Source organism: Pleurodeles waltl, chromosome 1_1 (genome assembly GCF_031143425.1).
Source record: "Pleurodeles waltl isolate 20211129_DDA chromosome 1_1, aPleWal1.hap1.20221129, whole genome shotgun sequence".
Lineage (NCBI taxonomy): Eukaryota > Metazoa > Chordata > Amphibia > Caudata > Salamandridae > Pleurodeles > Pleurodeles waltl.
Window position 1 is genome coordinate 744,204,231 of NC_090436.1, and position 25,134 is coordinate 744,229,364.

General features: G+C 47.0%; 1 protein-coding gene across 1 annotated transcript in view; it reads right to left on the reverse strand.

The window, feature by feature from the left end:
- Positions 1 to 1,322: 1,322 nt before the first annotated feature.
- Positions 1,323 to 25,134, reverse strand: part of SECISBP2 (SECIS binding protein 2) — a 279,114-nt gene continuing 255,302 nt past the window's right edge. Inside the window, exon 13 of the mRNA XM_069227552.1 lies at positions 1,323 to 1,590. Coding sequence (XP_069083653.1) covers positions 1,493 to 1,590 — 98 coding nt within the window. The 3' untranslated portion in view covers positions 1,323 to 1,492. The remainder of the gene's footprint in view (positions 1,591 to 25,134) is intronic.

Consider the following 25,134-nt stretch of genomic DNA (forward strand, 5'->3'; position numbering starts at 1 on the left):
ACTCTGAGTTGAGAGATGGATTTATGTTTCAGTGTCATCCATTAACACTGCAGTTAGCAGGAGGCCAGGGCAAGTAGTGACAGCAGATATTTATAGCTATTCCTCGTTTCGTTCCCAAACTGTGTGCTTGGTGCATGGCGCCCCTGGCTAGTTTAGATGGCGCACCTGGCTGCCACGGCGCACAGATTGGGAACCACTGGCATAGGGTGATATGGATAATCTATAAAAGGGGAGGGAGGTTTGGAGGGGCTTACTCAATTAAAAAAATACATTCATTTATTTAAAAGTGGGGGGCTTGAGCCCCCCCTCCCAAAAAAAAGGAAATAAATATATAAAAATGATATCACTTACCCCATTTATACTTACCTGTGTGGTAAAGGCATGCCTTGTAAATAAATGCATGGTAAGGGCATGCAAAGTAAAAGCATGCATTATAATGCCGTATAACCCCTAGGATGACACTGGCATTCATCTCCCTTGAAGCTGTCTCGGTTTGCATCTAAGCACATATGTTAGTGTTAGATATTACCAACTACTTACCACGTTTGAGGTAAGCTTCAAGCCGATGTTTCACAAGCTGATCCATCTTCTCGCAGTGGTACCTGTTATACTTAGAGAGGGGCCCCATTCAGTTGGGAATGCACCACCCTCTCACCACTTCTACCAACCCTTTTTCCTGCAGCATCAGTATTGCAGCTGCCCTTATCTGGAGGCAGAGCACCTTCAGTTCCCTGGGCAAAGTCCCTCTTCCAAGTAGTGTGCACTACAAGGGAGTCAGTTTGTATGTCACCCATGATGTGGAGTGGGTAACTAGGTGCTGGTTTATATTCCTTTCTTTTCCCCTCTCAGCATTATCATCATCACTTTGACAGTCTCTATGAAGTTCTTTACCACACAAGATAAAGTGTTCTAAAGACTGTTCTTTTAAGCATCTCCCTCTCTGGAACGAACTGATCTCCCTTCAGCATAAGATCCAATACCCCTTCAAGTAATTTTGGCAAGTCATACAGGAAATACAACACAAACACCACAGTCTGAGTGGAAAAATATAATCCTGTAATAAAAGTCTACGAGATAAGTTAACCTACTCAAATATGCCACATGTTGTGGTATTGTGACAGTAAATACTTGGAACAAAATAATTTCAACCTTGTTTTTGATGACCACGTACAGCAAGCTAATAAATCATTCATTATTATTTTAGAAAACTTCTATATTTATTTATATAAACAAAGTTATAGTAGAATTATAACACGAAAATAAAATGCTATGTGGCATTCAGCTATATTATGTAGAATTATATACAGTTCAATCAATACAAATTGCATGTTGAGAAATAATCTATTTAATAGATAATTTTACAAAAGTTTGTACATCCTGGACAAACAGTTATATACATTAGTCAAAATCAATATTTATACTACAAACAAATTAAAGAAATAGCGTCTCCATTCACATTTGTGATTTTGCCGCAATTAGTGATCGCTTCTTGTCATAAATGCAGGTTAAGCATTTCTGAAGTTGGACCTGTATCTAAATACATTGAATAGGGGTCATACTCCTTTTCAAGCATTCTCTTCCAGATTTTAACTGAAAAGAAAATAATGTTTTGTTAATGAAAAACAGTTTATCAACCTGAAGATTATTTCATTATTATTTGGTAATTTATCTTTTCTGGCAATACATACTGAGCATTTCTATAAGGAAAACTTTACTTACCTGTAAATCGGTTTTCAGCTTGAAAGTGTGTAGATTCCCATGCTTTGTACACACTTAACATCTTCTTTGGGTGTAGATATTCCACAAAAAAAAATCTTTGAAGTAAACGTTTTGTGACTTATGACTGATAATAACTCCCCTTAAACCCATTACGTACCACCACATACACTGCACCTCAGATTGTTTCTCCATAAGGGTGAGAGTAAGTGTAGTAATACAAAGCAAGGCAGTCTATGTGTATTAGTGAATAGTAACAAAAAATGATACAAGCAACTTAAATGAATTTTTCAAATGCCCCATTTGTGCACCCATCAGGGGAGGTTAGACGGCAATTGTGTGAATCTACATCACTATAAGCAACAAACCAATCGTCACAGGTAAATACCATTTTCGTTTGCAGCATGAGCTGATGAAGATCAAATGCTCTGCAAAGACTAAAAAGCAGTGGCTGCCTTTCAAAAGTGGTGACTTGCGAGCTTCTGAAGAAGACATTTGGAACATAGATTTACAAATTGCTTGCCTGACTTTTTCTTCTTGAAACCGTGAAAGTTGGACCATGCTGCAGTTTTACAAATTGGAATATTGTTATAAGGGCCCCCTTTTGCGAGTGGGATGTGCACTGAGCACAGTTGGAAGTGTATATTTGGCTTTGGTATAAAAGACAGATGCGCTAAATCCCTTCAGCAATGCCCAGCTTGGAAATTGGTTTCCCTAAGAGAGGCTTACCAAAAGCTACAAGAAGCTTTTTAGTTTTCATAAAAGCTTGCTTTGGTTCTATCAATCCAGCGTATAAGGGCTCTTTTGATATATGAAGTGAATAAAGCAGGTTTCTCAACGGTTTGAGGTTGGTGAAAAAAAAATGGTAGAGCCTCTTATTATTCCACGTTATTCTGAGGCACACTCAACTTCACAATGCTTTATAAATATGCTCTTTCAAGATGGTGCCTACCATAATAGTGTTCCTCGGCCTCTAAATAGAGCTTCTGGTCGAGTGCTGTTGAAATAAGTTATTGTTGGTTGCCCAACTGAGATCATACAGCAGTTTTTGGTTGTTAACAATTTGTATACCCCTTTAAATGAGACCGCCCATTCAGTCTCAGTTAATTTTCTGATTATACACTGTGGCACTTGTGCCATGCTTAAACTACACCACATCCTAATAAGCTTGGCACTACCTGGAGAAACTCAGGTTTATTTTTTTATTGGCAGAACAAAGTTCTGGCTTCATGAGTAGCAATCTTCACCAGTGATTATGTTATTTTATGATTCATGGATATCTAAATTTTTACCTCGATACAGGCAGGGTTTATCATACAATGTACATAATTTATTCACAGGCCTGAGACAAGCATATGCCGAGTGCACACATCATACTAATAGTAATTTTCCTATGTGATTATCTCATATTTTTGATGATTGCATAATAAGTGATATCCCTTATTTGACAAGTTTGCCAATTAGTTCATTATGTAATGTTTATTGTCCTGATGTGGCCTCTATTGAATGTACTGAACAACTAAATGAAAGATTTACATAAACAAGTGTCAAGTAAGTGATGCTGAACAATTTACTAGTGTGTTATCGCTGTTTGGCTTGTTCACTGGTGATTTTATTAAGTGTATGATGGTGGCTATCTTTGTTTTGTATGAGTAGTTACAGATCCGTGACTACAAAAGTAATTGCTGGTAGCAGATAATCTATGTCTTCTCACTGCATGATCTTGGGTATGTTGGGATACATTGTTGGTTATTGTGTTCAATTAATTACAGCAGACAGTATTGTTTATGGAACGATTTAGTATCATATCATGCTATGTTCTCGCATGCAGACAATGTACTTTCAGCTGCACTGGGAGTTGCCTATCTTTTAATTTTTGCATCCACATTGTTACAGTGGTGACTATTCACTGGTTTAGGAGTGTAAATACAAAATTTCAGGTACTTGGTAATTGCCTGGTTTGATGGCATTTGTTCCCAAATTCTGGTGGTCACTACCCTCGGTTTTACTGGGCCTTTGTTTTCTGTTGAAGATTTCAACATGGGTTTTTGAGGAAGTTTGTTAGGAAGACACCACCTTGCTCCACAAAATGAAGCTTTACTTTCCGATGGTCAAAAGCCCTTTGAATCAGTGTCTATTGCAAAGTAGTACCATATAGGGAGACGGTTTCACCATTTAGTGCATCAAGAAGAGGTTGTCTTGTGGTCCCCATGATAGTCGTACCACTGGTGGCCCCCATCATCCACGGGGACTAGCTCTTCATAACAGCCGGCAAATATGTAGGGTACTCCTTTGAGGTGTGTACGCAATGTACAGGTGATACAGAATGAACAGGGCACAGTGGAGATATTGGTATTGGCTTCATAGGTCTTGTTTTTTGCAGGACCGGGCACACCTTTAGCCCTTCAGAGATTACATCCTCGAACATGAACTTCCTTTTCTTTGGGACAAGGCTGGCCACGGGCAATACTGAAGGTGGTCTAACAATGATATGGCCTGAGGCAGAATCTTTATATATCTTCCTCTGCCCCACAATGAGGTTAGGGTCAAACTCTGTTCAGTGGAGTGCAGAGTATTCTCTTGAGTTTGAGTCGAAGTGTTTTGGTTTCAAAGCTCAGTTCTGACTTCAATTCTTTCAAGGGTTGTTCTTGGTTTGAGGCATGGATCTTGAAGCCATTTCTTACCCGGCTGCCTTGGCTGCTTTTGAGGGCAAAAGCCAAAACGAAACATCCCCAAAGTTTGTTGCATGTGGAGGTTCAGGTGCAGTCTTTGCCCTAGTTGTTAGTTTCTTTCTGGGTTGTGGTGATTGATATTCTACAGAGTCCTCCCTGGACACATAATCAAGTTTCTGCTCATTGTGGGCCTATGAAGTCTTCTTACTCTGGAAGGCCCGATAGGCCAGGCAGTTAAATTCCATGTGGTCCCAAGGTAAACAGAGGTTGCAGACCATATGTTGATCTGATCTCTGGAATTAACTGTTACATTTTAGATAAAATTTAAAGGGAGTGATCTCCATAGCTACCTACCACGAATAATTCTCATATGATCTGTCCCAATGCTTTCTGGATCAATGGCGCAGTCTGAGATGTACAATGTTTACCGGAAAAGCGGGGATTCATTTTTGCGTTGGTGTTCAATTTTCAATTCTGTTACGTAATGGTATCTGAGCTCTATGAAGTACATTCAAACTCGAACCTGGGAAAAGGCAATCTGAGGTGTATTGTATGCCCTGGTGCTTTCTGGGTTTCGCTGGAGGGATCATCAGCCACCTCAAAACTGGAATCTACTACATGGCAGAAGCTTGTACAGCATTTGGTTTACAGGAGCACATGTTGCAAACATGTTAGAAGTATAAGGAAGTAAATTATACAGTATCTCAGTTAACTAGGCATTACACAATGTTTGAAGTCTATATTGTGCAGTGCCACTTCTCACAACTCAAACATTAGTTAAAAAATTCACTTCTGAAGCTCACTTTCCATAAACACTCACTTTAAAGCTTCTTACTCACAGTAAGAGCACAACTAGACAACTTGTTTTTTTGATTGCAAGCCTATGGTAGTGGTGTTTAGGTGATGCCATGTTTTCTTTTTTCAGCACTATTTAAAAAAAAAAAAAAAGTAAAATGCAATCATAATGTTAACTTGTCAAGGTCTGATGTATTAGCTTTGTCACTGCTTGTATCACTTAGACAATTTACGGTTGCAAATTCACACAACAAACGTGTGTAAGTGCAAACTTTTGAACTTCACAGATGTGTGTATTCCTCGCTCATGACTGTATACGGACAGATCTTGATGGGAGTGAGTGGTGAAGGAAGTAGGAGAAATGTGATTTTACATGCTTCATCACAGCAATTACCCTAATTACTGGAGCTTGTCAGATGTTGGAGGTTAACACACTATCTATTAATTGCAAAATTTTGGGCCTCATCATGACCCTGGTGGTCACCAGACCGCCAGGGTCACGGTCATGATCCGACTGCCGCCAAAGTGGCGGTCCGACCGCAACATTATGACTGTGGCGTAACCACCATGGTCAGACTACTGATACTGTCAGGTTGCCCCCAGGCGACAGCCTGGCGGACTCGGCGGTCTCAATCCGCCAGGGCAGCGCTGCCCTGGGGATTACGAGTCTCCTTTCTGCCAGCCTTTGCATGGCGGTAGCCCCCCATGCAAAGGCTGGCAGAAAGAGGGTGCCGGAGGCCCCGGGGGGGCCCCTGCACCTGGCATGGGCAGTACAGGGGCCCCCATGGACAGCTCCGTGGCACTTTCCACTGCCCGAATTACAGACAGTGGAAAGCGCGACAGGTGCTGCTTCACCATGACATTGGCGCAGGCTCGATTACGAGCTGGCGTCAATGTTAAGGCTCTGTTTACCGCAGGGCCGGCAGGTGGAAATGCTGTTTACGCTTGCCGGCCCTGAGGTGAACTCCTAATAGGGCCGGCGGTGTTCTGGCCGCACAGGCAGCCTGATTGTGGTACGAGTTTGGCAGGCAGCTTCTGCTGCGTGCAAAACTTGTAATGAGGGCCTTTGTGTCTGAAATGGATTGCTATTGCACAGAATGTAGGATAACATGCATAGCTTCCTTCAATGCCACTCTGAGCTTATGTGAACTGCGAGACCACCCAAGGAAGTGAAAATAAATGTTACTTCTATTCTAGATGTATTTACTTGTGCTGCTATAACAGGAAGACATGAGTGCTATTTACAAATAACCAGGTAGATACAGTGTCAACAAAAAAATTCACATTGGACCATGGGGACCAACTGTTACCTATTTTGACCAAGTGCCTATGATTGATAAAGTAGGATGAGAAGCAGCTTAGGGCTTGTTTGCTTTGTACTCAAGTCGTTTTAGCAATTCAGCATGATCCACAGTGTAAAACGTTGCTGACAGGTCCAGTGAAACCGGATGGCAGAAGGCACCCTTGTTGATGATGTAATAGATCTCGTCAAGCACCATAAGGGTAATGATGTACTAAGAGAGATCTGAAGCCAGATTGGTGTGTAGTAAGGAAATAGTTCTCATCTATGTATTTGGTAAAATGAATGGCGACACAGTTCAGTAGCTTTGCCAAGACTAGTTAGGTTAGTGATCAGCCTGCAAATGTAAAGAATACACAAATCTAAATTAGTAGTTTTCAGAATGGGAGTATTTTGGTCAAAAGCAACAGTTGTGAAACAGAACTTGCATAAGGGAAGAGGTAATCATGATAGGCTGCGGCTTTTCAAATAGGTGGAATTTAGATGTGATGATATGGGCTTGAATTATGTCTTCAAAGTAGCTTGTAGGTTTCACATATTCAATAAAGGTATTGACAGCCTCTGAAGAGGGAGGAGCTCCATGTGGCGTTTGTTTAAGGGGGTGGAATGATGTTCAGTGTTGCCTAGTATTTTGTCTCTGATCAGTTTCAATTTGTCACTGAAGAAGGTTAATGGATGGTGAGCTTTTGTCTTGGCAATACATGATTTTTGGAGTTAGGATGGCTTTTTTGTTTTTTCCTAATTGATAGAAATTGTGTTAGTAGTATTGGAAATTTGGCCTGCAGCAAACTGTTACTGCAATATGAAGCTTTTTCCTGTGACTTATCAGCTTGCCTGAGAACCAGTGGTAGGAAAGCTTGGAGTGACACGAAGAAAGTTTAAGTTGTGCAATAAAATCAACTTTATTCTGGATGATACTGTAGTAGTCTGAAAGAGTTGAGTAAGTATAATTTGAAGGGTCTAATTGGGAAAAATAATCTGCACGTATGCCAGTCTTGCAGTCTTTTGAGTCCTTTCTGGTGGGTCATACTCAGAGTATTGCTGGCCAGAGTTCAATTTGATTGGGAAAGGGATAGGGAAGCTGTCTGGCTAATCTACTTGGTAGAGGAAGAGGAAAGAGACTCGGGACGAATAAGCCCAGATGAGATGCAGCCTTGGAATGTTAGTTGGCTTGGTTAATAGTTGAAGACTGAATCTGAAGCTATTCTATAAAGTGTTTGCAGTTGTGGTTGTTTTAGGAAAGTAACCTCTTTTTAGCATGGTTACCCGCACTTTTTGCCTGATGTCAGTGTTTTTGACTGTGTTCACTGGGATCCTGCTGACCAGGACCCCAGTGACTGTGCTCTCTTTCCCTAAATTCAGTTGTTCATAGTTTTTACACTCCGCAATTGGCATATTGGCATAGGACATGTAAGTTCCTAATGTATTATACCCAGGTACCCAGGGCATTGGGGTACCAGGGGTCCCCAATGGGCTGCAGCATGTATTATGCCACCCATGGGAGCCCATGCAAAACCTCTCTGCAGGCCTGCCATTGCAGCCTGCGTGAATGGCTTCCATGCACCCTTTTTTACTACAGGCCACTGCACCAGGTCACTGTAAGTCACCCCTACGATAGGTCCTCCTGGCCCAGAGGGCAGGGTGCAGGTACCTGTGTGCGTGGGCACCCCTGCATGAGCAGAGTTGCCCCCACAAACTCCAGCTCCATTTTTATGGACTTTGTGAGTGCGGGGACTCCATTTTACGCATGTACTGGACATAGGTCACTACCTATGTCCAGCTACATACTGGTTACTCCGAACCTAGGCATGTTTGGTATCAAACATGTCAGACTCATACCTGAATACTGTTGCCAGTATTGGTTGCATGATTCCATGCACTATACTCTGTGGCTCCCTAGAGGATCCCCAGCATTTCTCCTACCAGCTTTCTGGTCTTTCCCGGAAGCCCACGCGGCTGCCATCCCTCAAATAGGTTTCTGCCCTCCTGTTGCTTGATCAGCTCAAGCCCATGAAGGCAGAACAAAGGATTTCCTTTAGGAGAGGGGGGGGGGGGGGTAACAGGTGTTACATGGCTTGGGAGGAGTAGCCTCCCCAAGCCACTGGTATGCTTTGAAGGGCACATTTGGTGCCCTCCTTGCATAAACCAGCCTGCACCAGTTCAGGGACCTCCAGTCCCTGCTCTGGCACAAAACTGGACAATGGAAAGAAGAGTGACCACTACCCTGCCCATCACCACCCCAGTCGTGGTGCCCAGAGCTCCTCCAGAGGGTCCCTTGAGTCTGCCATCTTGAATCTAAGGTGGGCAGGAGCCTCTGGGAGCATCTGAGTGGCCAGGTCAGGCGGGTGACGTCAGAGCCATCTCCTGACAGGTGGTCCCCTAGCTGGGTGACCAATCCCCCTTCCAGGGCTATTTAGGGTCTCCCTCTTGGGTGGGTCCTCGGATTCAGCCTGCACAATTCCAGCAGGACTCCTCTGCAACCTCTACTTCGACTTCTAACCACTGGAACTGCGACTGGACCTTCCAGGAACTGGCAAGCTGCATCCACGACGAAGACTCTGCTTACAACATTGTTTCCACTGCTTCTTCCAGCTTCTGTAACATTTCCCCGGCTGTGCATCCTCTGAGGGCAGTAAGCCTTCAGTCGGCATGAGAAGGAAGAAGGAATCTCCCTTGGAGTGAAGGAGTCACTCCCCTGTATCCCCAGGCACCAATAGCAACAAAGTCCAGCTGCATGAATCTCCTCCCATCCTGAGCTGCATGGCTCCTGCATCACGGATGGTGATCTGGAGTAGTTCTCTTGGTCTTCTCTAACAGCTGTCCAACTTTGGTGGAGGTAAGCCCTTGCCTTCTCATGCAGGACAGTACTCCGTGCACCAAGTCTCTTGCAGCTACCAAGGCTTGTTGGCAGAACCTCCAAGGGATCTTCCGTCTCTGTGTAGCCCCAGCACTCTTCCCTATGACACACAGCTTTCTGCATGCTTCTCCTGCAGCGTGGGACCCTTCTCCAGTTGTGCTGCGTGGACTCTTCTGCGACTCTTGGTTCCTCTTCCAGTGGTTCTCTTGTGGGGGCTGCCTTTTCTTCTGTGGACTCTCTGCCTTGCTGAGGGTCCCCCCAGGACTCTCCCCCCGTCGGTTGACTTCCCCTGAACCTTGCTGGGTGCCGGCAGATCCACTTTTCTTCTACCGTGACTCTTGCCTTTACCAAGGCTTGTTGGTGGCTTTTCTATGGCACAGACAGATTGCAATCTTCCATCTGGTGTGGGACTTCTCCAGCTCCAGGAGTGAACTGCTGACTGTCTTCATCCTACCGCCGAACAACTCCTGCAACCACAGACGGGTGGGTAATGGCTCCTGCTCCCACTGTATGCTCATGTGACTTCTGGACTTGGTCCCCTTCTTCCACGGGTCTCCCTCTTCAGGAATCCAGTGCTGGTTTCTTGCAGTCTTGTCTTTGTGTTGCATTATCTTCTTTTTAGTCCTTTTATGTAGTCTGGTTCAGTATCTTACTCCTTTCTTCCTGGTCGCTGGGGGGCACTGTGGTACTTAGCTGTGAGGTTTCCTAGTTCCCCCAGCTCCTCTCTACACATTCCATTTACTAGGTGGAAGTCCTGCATTCACATTCCATTTTTTTAGTATATGGTCTGGACTCCCCCTAGGGTCACTATTGCCTATTGCTATTTGCACTATTTTCTACTGCTTGTAATGCCTATTTCTGTTTACTAGTGTACATATCTAGTGTGTTACTTAGAGCCTTGCTTCTAGACACTACCTACACTACACTAATAGGGGATACCTGGACCTGGTATAAGGTGTAAGTACCTTAGGTACCCACCACTCACCAGGCCAGCTTCATACAGTTGCCCCAGTCAATACTGAGATCGCCTACGAATACGATCTTGCTGGAAAGCCTACTGCGGTGGGCTTTGTAATAACACAATTGATCTACAAAATAAATCTTTAGTTTAGAAGGGTGAAATATGAGACATAAGCAGATGACATACCAACTGAACACATATGAATGCCCACTGCCGCCTCTGGACACTGCTGCACACCTGGCATCTGCTCAGAAGGAGTGGAGCAGTCGCTTGACACACCAGCAGCTGGCATGTCTACCCCCATTAGGGAAGGACTAGGATTAAAGACCTACAGGCCTGAGGCCTACTGTGGACCCAAACTGAGTGCCTAATAGTGCCTATATTTTGTGTGTCATGTGTAGTATTGAGATTTACTGCATAATATGTCAAACATTTACTTTTTACAATCTATACAGCAAAATGTCAGATACAAAGTTAGGGGGAGTGCTGATTAGTCCTTCAGTGTCTGCCATTTGGTAGATGATGGGGTGGAAATAGGGACTGTTGTGTCAGTTGTTCAAGGAAGAAGGGTCCACTCAGGTTGGGGCAGCTTTTTGTCTTTCCCCTGATCCTTCTTCAGTGTGGCTGATGACAGCAGGATGCAAAAAGCTCACATCTCTTTGTGCCTCCGTTGTGGGTGCTCCATGCTTGAGACTACCCTTGCTGTGAGGGGCACACAAAGGCTTTATCTTGAGAGCAGCCTGGAAATGATACTTGAAGGAAAACCATCCTTAACCAGTTCTGAAAGTGCAGAAAGTGTATCCATATCAACATAAAAGTGGGTCCCACTGACCTACGTATTGATCCAGTTCCAAACTGTTTAAGATCAATAAAGGGAGCCCTGTGCAGAGTACTCAGAAGACTGCTATGCAACCAGTGCTTATGGCTGCCTAACAGCCAGCTTCTCAGAAGTGAGGGGACATTACCTCAGTCTATTCCCTGCTGGTAGAAGCTTTTCACCTGACCTGAAGCACAAACAAGCCATTCTGCCTGCAGAGAGGGGTACGGAGCAAGGGGAGTGACTGTCCAAAAGGAGGCAGATGTAGTGTGACCACAGTGTTGGTGGGGTCTGCAAGAGGAGGACTGAGGAGAAAGACACTGGGGTGCCAGCGGGTATCAGACTCGCCATTTGAGGTTCTAGGCAAGGACCATGAAAGAAAATGCAGCTGGACCTGCCCCACTTTGACCATAAAAAATATAGCAGCTTGATCTGTGCTGCTGTGACCAGAAGAAAGTGCGGCCTGGCCCTGAGTCGCATTGCTGAGAGAAATGGAGAGCACTTGCTGTCCCTGAAGTTTGCCTGTGCATGCGTACGCAGAGACTGGCTCATGCATGGCCACCCTGAACACAGAACTCCTGCCTACCTGTTCCAAGGGTGATCCTATTTCTCTAAAGATTGATGCCCCGGCCTGCAAGGCAGCCACCTGCTATTAGCAACCTTGCCTAGGACTCAGCAGCAGAGGTGGTGCCTGGAGCTCTGGTGAAGGTTCATCATAGCTGCCAGTTTGTGCAGCCTACCAGATACTGAAAAGAGGCTGTACACAGATGAAGTTGGGCAGCATCCTAATCACACCAGAGGCACCACTAAATGAGCAGTCAAGCCTCTATTTGAGAACCCTGATCTGCGTGAGACACACTTTCAATATAACAGATGGTAATATGCAGCAGAACTTTGAAGAAGGTCAACTGCTGTCGCTAGACTAGAAATCAGAAGCAAACTGCATTGCTGCATTGAGCCAGGAAGGATCAAGCTGCTGAATCAACAACTTACCAAGAAAGGAGGTCCTGCTGTGACCTGCAGACTCATACATTACCAAAACCCTGTGGCTGGAGGTCTACTGAATGAACCCTAATTAGTTGCTATTGCCTGCTGCTGCCGCCTCTGGACACTGCTGCATGTGCCCTTCGTCTGCTCAGAATGTGAGGAGCAGTCACTTGATGCACATGCAGCTGGCATTTCTTCCCCCACTGTGGGATGACCAGGAATAAAGACTGAGAGGCCTGAGATAGGCCTACCATGGAACCAAACTGTAGATGCAGAAAAACACTGAGTGCCTCTATTTTGTGTGTGTCATGTGTAGTACTGAGTTTTAATGTGTAATTAAAGTACTTCTTTTTTCACTTTCGTTCACTTTTTATAATATTGCCCTCGCAGGGAACTGCCTGGACCAGAAGGGGAAGATCAGGGAGAAAGTAGCAGGTATAGGTGAATCCAGGCTTAGCAACAAATGACACTAAATTACATCTCGTTAATACTGTGTGTAATCTTTAGTTCTAGAGTGAATTAAAGCACCCTTCTTCTTGAAAGTAAAGCAATTGCTTGGGCAATCAGTTATTGTGCTTTTATGAGATTTTTGAGTTTTGAGCAGGAGCACCCCCACACTATCTCTCTGAGAAGACTCTCACTTCTTGCTATTGCTACCACTGAGAGTCAAGTGCTGAAGGGGTTGTATTTAGATCCTGTTTTTCAGAACCATAGTATGATGGACCAACTTTCCACAACACAGCAATAAGTTCCACTTGCACATTGATATGGCATTGATATGGCAGATACAAGGTTAGCGGGGTAAGCATTGACACCTTGTCCTTGAATCAGTTGAGGTATCTGTTTCTAGGTAAAGGGTGGAGGGTTCCCAGAAGCAAGGATGGGCATGTCCTTGTGAGTTACATTAGAAGCCAGTTAGAGAAACTTTAGGGGAAGGAAGAAACGGTGATGGACTCTGTGGATGGTACCAAGATAGCAAACCAGAGAGGAAGAGCTGAAAACCCAGGCTCTCTTAGCCCCTTAAATCAAATCAAATCAAATCATTAACATTTATAAAGCGCGCTACTCACCCGTGCGGGTCTCAAGGCGCTAGGGGAAAAAGGGGGGGGTTATCGCTGTTCGAACAGCCAGGTCTTTAGGAGTCTCCGGAAAGCGGAGTGGTCCTGAGGCTGGTGGGGAGGGAGTTCCAGGTCTTGGCTGCCAGGAAGGAGAAAGATCTCCCACCCGCCGTGGAGCGGCGGATGCGAGGGACAGGAGCGAGTGCGAGGCCAGAGGAGCGGAGGAGGCGGGTGGGGACGTAGAAGCTGAGGCGTCTGTTGAGGTATTCCGGTCCCTTGTCGTAGAGGGCTTTGTGTGCGTGGGTGAGAAGTCGGAAGGTGATCCTTTTGCTGACAGGGAGCCAATGCAGGTGTCTCAGGTGTGCGGAGATGTGGCTGCTGCGGGGTATGTCGAGGATGAGGCGGGCCGAGGCGTTTTGAATGCGTTGCAGGCGATTCTGGAGTTTGGCTGTGGTCCCGGCGTAGAGGGTGTTGCCGTAGTCCAGGCGGCTCGTGACGAGGGCGTGGGTCACGGTTTTTCTGGTGTCGGCGGGGATCCAGCGGAAGATCTTGCGGAGCATGCGGAGGGTGAGGAAGCAGGCGGAGGACACAGCGTTGACTTGCTTGGTCATGGTGAGAAGAGGGTCCAAGATGAAGCCGAGGTTGGGGACGTGGTCTGTGGGGGTCAGTGCGGTGCCGTGGGCCACCAGGAGTCGTCCCAGGCGGACGGGGTGTTGCCGAGGATGAGGACTTCCGTTTTTTCAGAGTTCAGCTTTAGGCGGCTGAGCCTCATCCAATCTGCGACGTCCTTCATACCCTCTTGTAGGTTGGTCTTGGCGCTGGCGGGGTCCTTGGTGAGGGAGAGTATAAGTTGGGTGTCGTCGGCGTAGGAGGAGATGATGATGATGTCGTGCTAGCGTACGATGTTGGCGAGGGGGCTCATGTAGACATTGAAGAGTGTCGGGCTGAGTGATGAGCCTTGGGGTACGCCGCAGATGATCTCGGTGGGTTCTGAGCGAAACGGAGGGAGGTAAACTCTTTGGGAACGGTTTGAGAGGAAGGAGGCGATCCAGTCCAGGGCCTGGCCTTGGATTCCGGTGGAGCGGAGGCGGGTGATTAGGGTGCGGTGACAGACGGTGTCAAAGGCAGCCGAGAGGTCGAGCAGAATGAGGGCGACTGTTTCACCGTTGTCCATCAGGGTTCTGATGTCGTCAGTGACTGAGATGAGGGCGGTTTCAGTGCTGTGGTTGGTTCGGAATCCGGTTTGTGAGGGGTCGAGCAGGTTGTTGTCTTCCAGGAAGGTGGTCAGCTGTTTGTTGACGGTCTTCTCTATTACTTTGGCTGGGAAAGGCAGAAGAGAGATGGGGCGGAGGTTTTTTAGGTCGCTCGGGTCAGCCGTAGGTTTCTTTAGTAGGGCGTTGACTTTGGCGTGTTTCCAGCATTCGGGGAAGGTAGCAGAAGAAAAAGAAGAGTTGATGACGGTCTGGAGGTGCGGGGCGATGATGTCGTCGGCTTTGTTAAAGATGAAGTGCGGGCAGGGGTCCGAAGGGGCGCCGGAGTGGATAGAGTTCATGATGGATTTGGTTTCTTCCGTGTTGATGTGGGACCAGTTGTTGAGGGTGATGGCTGTGGATGCCGGTTCGGTGGTGTATGGTTGGTTCTGGTGTCCGAAGCTGTCGTGGAGGTCGCTAATCTTGCGATGGAAGAAAGTGGCGAGGGATTCGCACAGATCCTGTGAGGGCGTGACAGCGTTGGCATTGGCGCTGGGGTTGGAGAACTCCTTGACGATGCTGAAGAGTTCTCTGCTGTTGTGTCTGTTTTTGTCCAGTCTGTTGGTGAAAAAGTTCCTTTTGGCAGCGCGGATCAGGTGGTGGTGTTCGCGGGTAGCGTTCTTGAGGGCGGTCATGTTGTCAGCGGTGCGGTCCTTGCGCCAGGCTTTCTCAAGGGCGCGACAAGTTTTCTTTGATTCTTTGAGGGTGTCAGAGAACCAGAGAGGTTTTTTGGTGTTGGTCTGTCGATGCGTGCGTTTGAGGGGAGCAAGGATGTCTGCGCAGTTGGAGATCCAGTTTGTGAGGTTGAGGGCTGCGTCGTTGGGGTCGGTGGTGAGGGTGGGTTGGTTGGCGGCGAGTGCGGAGAAGAGTTGCTCTTCGGGGATCTTGTTCCACTGTCGACGAGGGATGGGTTGGGTGCGGAGGTGGCGGGTCTCGCGTCGGAATGTGAAGTGGACGCAGCTGTGGTCGGTCCAGTGTAGGGCGGAGGCGTGGCTGAAGAAGACGTGTTTGCTGGCGGAGAAGATGGGGTCAAGCGTGTGTCCGGCGATGTGGGTGGCGGTGTTCACCAGTTGTTTGAGGCCGAGGTTGGCGAGGTTGTCGAGCAGGGTGGTGGTATTGGGGTCGTTGTTTTGTTCCAGATGGAAGTTGAGGTCACCTAGGAGGATGTAGTCCGGCGAGGCGAGGGCGTGCGGGGAGATGAAATCGGCGATGGAGTCGCTGAAAGGGGCACGTGGCCCGGGAGGACGGTAGACGAGGGATCCTCTGAGGGTGGTCCTCGGATCGGTGCGAATCTGAAAATGCAGGTGTTCAGCGGCGAGAGGGGTGTCTTCGGTGGAGGTGGTGACGCTGATGGAGTCTTTGAAGACGATGGCGATACCTCCTCCTACCTGGTTGGTGCGGTCTTTTCTGGAGATCTTGTAGCCTTCGGAGATGGCAGTGGCGATGTCAGGGGCCAAGGAGGCGTTCATCCAGGTCTCCGTGATGAAGGCGACGTCCGGTGCTATGGAGTCCAGGAGGTCCCAGAGTTCAATGGCGTGTTTGTGGACGGAGCGAGCGTTGACTAGGATGCACTTGAGGTGGTTGATGGCGCGTGGGCTTGTGGTCGTGGTTGTTGCGTGGTGGAAGGTGCGTTTGCAGGAGTTGCAGGCGAAGGGTCCATGGGTGCGTTTGGGGTGAGCTTGGAAGCAGGTGTTGGAGCGTCCTGGGTTGAGGGCGTGGAGGGTGGTGGGGTCGTAGCGGGTCAGTGGGGCTTGGGAGAGCTGGGGACCAGGGGTCGTGGCACTGGGCGCGGGCCAGGTGCGGACGGACGCAGACGGGCTTGCCTCTGGCGCGCCTCCGCCAGTGGCGCGCCCGCTGCGCGATCGCGCAGCGGCCGCCATATGAGGTAGGAGGGGGGGGAGGGGTCAGGTGGGGGCGAATGGGAGCTGGGGGGCGGGGGCGTGCAGGAGGTCGCGGCGGGAAAGCGCGAGGGAGGGGGGGACAGGTAGAGTGAGAAGAGATGGGGGAGGGGGGTTTAAGGGTGGAGGGGGGTGAGTGTTAGGAGGTTTAGGAGATAAGGGAGAAAGATAGGAGTAGGGTTGAGAAGATAGGGGAGGGGGGGTTGTAGAGGTGGGTGAGGGTGAGAGATAGAGTGAGAGGATAGGAAGATAGGTAATAGAGGAGGTGAGGAAGGGGGGAGAGATAGAGAAATAGATAGAGAAAATAGATAGGGAAATCGATAGATAGGGAAATAGATAGAGAGATAGGAAGATAGGAGGAGGTGGAGAGTGAGGGAGTTAGATAGTGGGATAGAGAGATAGAGAGATAGGTAGGTAGGAGGAGTGAGGGAGGTAGATAGTGAACGGGTTAGATAGGAGAGATAGAGAGGGGGATGCGAGTGGGGGAGGGGGATGAGGCAGGAGCAGGAGGGCAGGCGCGGGGAGAAGAGGACGGAGGAGGCAGAAGAGCCGAAGACAAGAAGAACAGAAGACAAGAAGAACAGAAGAACAGAAGACCGGAAGGTCAGAAGAAAGGAAGATCAGAAGACCGGAAGGAGAGAAGAAAGGAAGACCGGAAGAACACAGAAGAAGATACAGAAGAAGATACAGAAAAACGAAGAACAGAGGGCAGAAGACCACAGAAGAAGATGAGGAAGAAGAGAAGAAGAGTGAAGACGGGGGAAAGAAGAGTACAGAAGAAGATTACAGACGAGGAGCGAGGAGGAAGAACAGAAGAACAGAGAAGAAGAAAAGAAGCAGGAGCAGGAGAGAGGGTGAGTAGCGCGGGGCAGAGCGAGGGGCTGGGAGGGGGGGGGTACTTACTGTGAGGTGGGTCTCAGGAACTCAGGAACCTGGAGGAGCTGCAGCGGTGGGGGGAGCGACCTACCCTTGGGTCAAGGGTCGCTACCACTGTCGCGCAGCGGCCGCCATATGAGGTAGGAGGGGGGGGGAGGGGTCAGGTGGGGGCGAATGGGAGCTGGGGGGCGGGGCGTGCAGGAGGTCACAGCGGGAAAGCGCGAGGGAGGGGGGGGACAGGTAGAGTGAGAAGAGCTGGGGGAGGGGGATTTAAGGGTGGAGGAGGGTGAGTGTTAGGAGGTTTAGGAGATAAGGGAGAAAGATAGGAGTAGGGTTGAGAAGATAGGGGAGGGGGTGTTGTAGAGGTGGGTGAGGGTGAGAGGTAGAGTGAGAGGATAGGAAGATAGGTAATAGAGAGGGTGAGGGAGGGGGGAGAGATAGAGAAATAGATAGAGAAAATAGATAGGGAAATCGATAGATAGGGAAATAGATAGAGAGATAGGAGGAGGTGGAGAGTGAGGGAGTTAGATAGTGGGATAGAGCGATAGAGAGATAGGTAGATAGGAGGAGTGTGGGAGGTAGATAGTGAACGGGTTACATAGGGGAGATAGAGAGGGGGATGCGAGTGGGGGAGGGGGATGAGGCAGGAGCAGGAGGGCAGGCGCGGGGAGAAGAGGACGGAGGAGGCAGAAGAGCCGAAGACAAGAAGAACAGAAGACCAGAAGAACAGAAGACCAGAAGACCAGAAGACCAGAAGACCAGAAGACCAGAAGACCAGAAGACCGGAAGACCGGAAGGAGTGAAGAAAGGAAGATCAGAAGACCGGAAGGAGAGAAGAAAGGAAGACCGGAAGAACACAGAAGAACACAGAAGAAGATACAGAAGAAGATACAGAAGAAGGGTTTCCCCTTGTGCACCCTGGGGGTAACCCAAAATTTGATTTTCAACCAGTCTCTGAGAAAGTCGCTGCCATTGATTTCTACTATACTCTCCACAGACTGGTTCAAAACTGGAGAATAATGGCCAGGGCAATTCCCTATGTTCCATGTCAGAAGATTACCCATTAAATCAAACTTCCACAGGAGCTGATGCCTTTTACCCAACGCCCTCCAACAGATGTGTGCTCAGACTTTAACTGATTATCTGCACCCTGCATCCGCTAGGGGGAAAGGGGAATGGAAATAGAAAGAGAGACTGCCTCCAGATCCAGTTCTAGCCTATGTTTCCCACTTGAAGATAGGATATTCAGTGTGTGTCTCTGAAAACCTGCACCTTTCTTCTTATTGGCATTTCTTTAAAGTGAGGACCTGGATCTTTTGAGAGGCTAGCCTCTCTCTAAGAGAACAATGTTAACTTAATATCTTCTTATCTCCAGTAGTCAGAGGTTTCCAAGGTTCCCTGGAGAACAGTTAAAAAGTTCACAAAAAATACAAACTACTAATGTCTTTTACAGGAAACGAAAACTCCTTCTCAAGGTTCAATTTACAGTCTATAGGAATTGGTCTGAGAACTGAGGTTTGTCTCTAAGACTGACAAGTCTACAAAACAAAGAGTTCTTAAATATATATGTGTGTATATATGGAAAATGTCACTTACCCAGTGTACATCTGTTCGTGGCATGAGACGCTGCAGATTCACATGCTGTGCATTATCCTGCCATCTAGTGTTGGGCTCGGAGTGTCACAAGTTGTTTTTCTTCGAAGAAGTCTTTGAGTCACGAGACCCAGGGACTCCTCCCTTTCGGCTCCATTGCGCATGGGCGTCGATTCCATCTTAGATTGTTTTCCCCGCAGAGGGTGAGGTAGGAGTTGTGTATATAGTAAAAGTGCCCATGCAATGGAGTGAGTATGTATGTACATAATGTGTATAAAGAATAGTATATATTTACAAATTTACAAATGTACAAGTTTCATCAACTTATAACGGCTACAGGCTCCCGGGGAGGCGGGAGGGCGCATGTGAATCTGCAGCGTCTCATGCCACGAACAGATGTACACTGGGTAAGTGACATTTTCCGTTCGATGGCATGTGTAGCTGCAGATACACATGCTATGCATAGACTAGTAAGCAGTTATCTCCCCAAAAGCGGTGCCTTAGCCTGTAGGAGTTGAAGTTGTCTGAAATAATGTTCGTAATACAGCCTGTCCTACTGTGGCTTGTTGTGTTGTTAACACATCTACACAGTAATGTTTTGTGAATGTATGAGGCGTAGACCATGTGGCTGCCTTACAGATTTCTGTCATAGGTATATTTCCTAGAAAGGCTATTGTGGCGCCTTTCTTCTTAGTGGAGTGCGCCTTTGGCGTAATAGGCAGATCTCTTTTTGCTTTAATATAGCAGGTCTGAATACATTTCACTATCCATCTGGCAATACCTTGTTTGGATATTGGATTTCCTGCATGAGGTTTTTGGAAGGCTACAAACAATTGTTTTGTTTTGCGAAATTGTTTTGTTCTATCAATGTAATAAATTAGTGCTCTTTTGATGTCTAATGTATGTAAGGCTCTTTCGGCTACTGAGTCTGGTTGTGGAAAAAAGACTGGGAGTTCCACTGTTTGGTTTAGGTGGAACGGTGATATAACTTTTGGTAAGAACTTTGGATTTGTACGGAGAACCACTTTATGTTTCTGTATTTGTATAAAGGGTTCTTGTATAGTGAATGGTTGTATTTCGCTTACTCTTCTAAGAGATGTGATAGCTATTAGGAAGGCTACTTTCCAGGTTAAGTATTGCATGTCACAAGAGTGCATGGGTTCAAATGGTGGACCCATGAGTCGTGTTAATACAATATTGAGGTTCCACGAGGGAACTGGTGGTGTTCTTGGGGGTATGATTCTTTTTAAACCCTCCATAAATGCTTTGATGACTGGGATTCTAAAGAGTGATGTTGAATGTGTAATCTGCAGATAGGCAGATATTGCTGTGAGATGTATTTTGATAGAAGAAAATGCTAGTGTTGATTTTTGTAAGTGTAATAAATAGCCTACAATGTTTTTTGCAGAAGCATGTAGTGGTTGAATTTGATTATTATGGCAGTAATAAACAAATCTTTTCCATTTGTTTGCATAACAATGTCTTGTAGTAGGTTTTCTAGCTTGTTTAATGACCTCCATACATTCTTGTGTAAGGTCTAAATGTCCAAATTCTAAGACTTCAGGAGCAAGATTGCTAGATTGAGCGAGGCTGGATTCGGGTGTCTGATCTGTTGTTTGTGTTGAGTTAACAGATCTGGTCTATTTGGTAGTTTGATATGAGGTACTACCAACAGGTCCAGTAGTGTTGTATACCATGGCTGACAGGCCCAGGTTGGTGCTATTAATATTAGTTTGAGTTTGTTTTGACTCAATTTGTTTATTAGATAAGGAAGGAGTGGGAGAGGGGGGAAATCGTAAGCAAATATCCCTGACCAACTCATCCATAACGCATTGCCTTTGGACTGAGGGTGTGGCTACCTGGACGCAAAGTTTTGGCATTTTGCGTTTTCTTTTGTTGCGAATAGGTCTATTTGTGGTGTTCCCCAGCTTCGAAAGTAAGTTTGTAGTATCTGGGGATGAATTTCCCATTCGTGTGTTTGTGGGTGATCTCGACTGAGATTGTCGGCTAACTGGTTTTGAATCCCTGGGATGTACTGTGCTATTAGGCGAATGTGATTGTGAATCGCCTAATGCCAAATCTTTTGTGCTAAGAGAGACAGTTGTGATGAGTGTGTCCCTCCCTGTTTGTTTAGGTAATACATTGTTGTCATGTTGTCTGTTTTGACAAGAATGTGTTTGTGGGCTATTAGCAGTTGAAATGCTTTCAATGCTAGAAACACTGCTAACAGCTCTAAATGATTTATATGCAGTTGCCTTTGTTGAACGTCCCATTGTCCCTGTCTACTGTGCTGGTTGAGGTGTGCTCCCCCACCCTACCATGGAAGCATCTGTTGTGATCACGTATTGAGGCACTGGGTCTTGGAATGGCCGCCCTTGGTTTAAATTTATAGTATTCCACCATTGAAGCGAGGAGTGTGTTTGGCGGTCTACCAACACTAGATCTTGAAGTTGACCCTGAGCTTGTGTCCATTGTGTTGCTAGGCATTGTTGTAAGGGACGCATGTGTAGTCTTGCGTTTGGGACAACAGCTATGCATGAAGACATCATGCCTAGGAGTTTCATTACAAACCTCACTTGATAGTGTTGGTTTGGGTGCATGTTTAGTATTACATTTTGGAAGGCTTGTACCCTTTGTGGACTTGGAGTGGCAATCCCTTTTTGTGTGTTGATTGTTGCTCCTAAGTATTGTTGTATTTGACACGGATGTAGATGTGATTTTTGGTAGTTTATAGAGAACCCTAGTTTGTGAAGGGTTTCTATGACATATTTTGTGTGTAGAAGACACTGTTGCTGAGTGCTGGTTTTTATTAACCAATCGTCTAAGTAAGGGAATACGTGCATGTGCTGTCTCCTGATGTGAGCAGCTACTACTGCAAGACATTTTGTGAATACCCTTGGGGCTGTTGTTATGCCGAACGGTAACACTTTGAATTGGTAATGCACGCCTTGGATTACAAACCTCAAGTATTTCCTGTGGGAAGGATGTATGGGTATGTGGAAATAAGCATCTTTGAGATCTAATGTTGACATGTAGTCCTGTTGTTTGAGCAAGGGAATCACGTTTTGAAGTGTCACCATGTGAAAATGATCTGATCTGATGTAAAGATTTAGTGTTCTGAGGTCTAATATGGGTCTCAGTGTTTTGTCCTTTTTTGGAATTAGGAAATACAGGGAGTAAACACCTGTTCCCTTTTGATGGTTGGGTACTAGTTCTATTGCTTCTTTTTGTAACAATGCTTGGACCTCTAGTTGCAACAGATCTAAGTGTTGTTTGGACATGTTGTGTGCTCTTGGAGGCACATCTGGTGGTAAATGTAGGAATTCTATGCAATAGCCATGTTGGATAATGGCTAGGACCCACGCGTCCGTAGTTATGTGTTCCCAGTTGTGGTAATAATGTGTGAGTCTCCCCCCCACTGGTGTTGTGTGGTGGGGGTTTTTGACGTTGAACTCACTGTTTGGTTTGTGGGGTTTTTGGGCTCTGGAATTTCCCTCTTGTTTTAGGGAACTGTCCACCCCTATATTGTCCTCGAAAACTTCCTCTCGGATATTGGCCCTGATATGTGGGTCTGACTTGTGAGGTGGAGGGCTCTGTGGTTTGGGCCCGAAACCCCCCTCTAAAGTGTGGCTTCCTAAAAGTGCCTCTGCTCTGTGGGGAGTACAGCGCGCCCATGGCCTTGGCCTTGTCTTTCTTCAGTTTTTCTATCGCTGTATCCACCTCCGGCCCAAACAATTGTTGTTCGTTAAAAGACATATTCAGCACAGCCTGCTGGATGTCTGGCTTAAATCCGGAGGTCCGTAGCCACGCGTGTCTCCAAATGGTTACCGCCGTGTTTACTGTCCTGGCCGCCGTATCTGCCGAGTCCATAGCCGACCTTATTTGGTTGTTGGAGATAGTTTGGCCCTCCTCGACAACCTGTTGGGCACGTTTCTGGAACTCCTTGGGAAGGTGTTGAATGAGATGTTGCATTTCATCCTAATGTGCCCTGTCGTATCTTGCCAGTAGAGCTTGAGAATTGCCAATTCGCCATTGATTGGCTGCCTGTGCGGCCACCCTCTTGCCTGCTGCATCGAATTTCCGACTTTCTTTGTCGGGCGGTGGTGCGTCTCCAGAAGTTTGTGAGTTTGCCCTTTTCCGGGCTGCTACTACTACCACAGAATCAGGAGTTAACTGTTGTGTGATGTACACAAGGTCCGTAGGGGGAGGTTTATATTTCTTCTCCACCCTAGGTGTGATGGCTCTGCTTTTGACTGGGTCCTGAAACACCTGTTTGGCGTGTTTTAACATGCCTGGAAACATTGGCAAACTTTGGTATTGGCTGTGCGTAGATGACAGGGTGTTGAACAAGAAGTCATCTTCTATGGGCTCTGCATGCAATGCTACATTATGAAAAGTAGCTGCCCTGGAAACCACCTGCATGTAAGCAGTACTGTCCTCAGGTGGTGATGGCCTTGCCGGGTAGCAATCAGGACTATTATCTGAGACCGGTGCATCATACAAATCCCATGCATCCGGGTCATCTTGGCTCATCCCTGTGTGCGTTGGTGACTGCATCATTGGGGGTGTTGCTACTGGGGACAGATGTGGCGAGTGCGCTGGCGATTGCTGTGGCGAAAACTGTGGTGATGTTTGTTCTTTAGCCACTTTTGCTTTTGGCTGCATTTCCGCCTCTTGGAATGCGAGCTTCTGCTTCATCTTTATTGGAGGAAGAGTTCTGATTTTCCTCGTTTCTTTTTGTATATGGAGCCTCCTCTGGGTATGGTCTGGCTCTCCCATAACCAGTTCTTGTTCAAATCTGTGGCCTTGAAATTGTGTGGAAAGGCCTTGTTCCTCTGTATAGGAGCTATGTTTCGGCTCCGAGGCTGCATGTTTCGGCACCGAAATCTTTTCGGCAGTCTTTTTCGGCTCCGAGGAAACCTTTTTGGCTTTCGGGGTGCCGATCTCTCAGTGCCGAGTCTGGTCGGAGCCGGTATCTCGACCGGAGTCGGATGTCTTCGGCTGCTGCGAAGCCTTTTTCGGGGCCGATGTTTGGTCACCGAGTTTACGGGTTAAGCCATGGCCTGTTGGCGGTGGCGTCCCCTTGGCCTTCATTATTTTGGCGTGAGTTTTCCCCGGGGCTGGTTTACTCTCGGTTTGTTGTGTCTTCAGCTGCTCACTCTCGGACTCGTCCGAGTCCGAATCTCGAATGGAGAACCTCTCCTCTTCCTCAACGTCGATGTGCCCGGTCGGTGTCGACGCCATCTGGAGCCTTCTAGCTCTTCGATCCCGCAGTAATTTTCTTGGATCGAAAAGCCCGGCAAGCCTCGCAAGTATCCTCTTTGTGTTCGGGAGACAAACACAGATTACAGACCAAGTGTTGGTCTGCATAAGGATACTTTGCGTGGCAGTTGGGGCAGAAGCGGAAGGGGGTCCGGTCCATGAGGTTTGAAGATGGACGCGGTCGGGCCGACCAGGCCCCGCCGAGGAGTGGAAGCCCCGAAGGGCCGCCGGAGCTCTTCTTTCTTCGGTGTCGATGTGCTAGCACTAACCCGGTACCGAGCGCAAACAATACCGTCGAATTTTCTGATGGATAACTATCTTTTCCGAACCGAAATACGGAGCGAAGAGGAACACGTCCGAACCCGATGGCGGAAAGAAAACAATCTAAGATGGAGTCGACGCCCATGCGCAATGGAGCCGAAAGGGAGGAGTCCCTTGGTCTCGTGACTCGAAAAGACTTCTTCGAAGAAAAACAACTTGTAACACTCCGAGCCCAACACTAGATGGCAGGATAATGCACAGCATGTGTATCTGCAGCTACACATGCCATCGAACATATATATATATATATATATATATATATTGGCAAGTCTGGAAATCATACAAAAGGATTCCTTACTACAGTTGCTTGAAGTTCTGTTAAGCCAAAACGAATTCTCCTCAGAAAGCCGATCGCCAGTTGTTGGAAGAAGAAAACAATTCAGCTTCTTCAAAAGGGGAAAAGAAGCTGGTGTGCACACGGTAACAAGAAAAAGAATTAATTACTCAAAACTGGAAGAATTCTCTATGAAACGAAGAGTCACAAGAACACTGCTCATTATCCTTAGGATGACAGTTGAAGTGCATGGCTCGCAGAGAGAAACAGCTGGAGGGAAGCTTCAGCACAAGACTAAGGTAGAAACACTAGCCTCACTAGCCTCACAAGTATTTGCGGCCACCATCTTGAGTGGCAGTTAAACCTAAAGAAGCTAGTTCAAAGAACAGCCTCCGCAACAGCCACCGGGAGTGAGGACGCTGCTGCAACCAACGTGGGTACAAGGAAAAGGGGAATCGTTTTTGCTGAGGTAAGAACTTAACAACGCTGGCAATAGT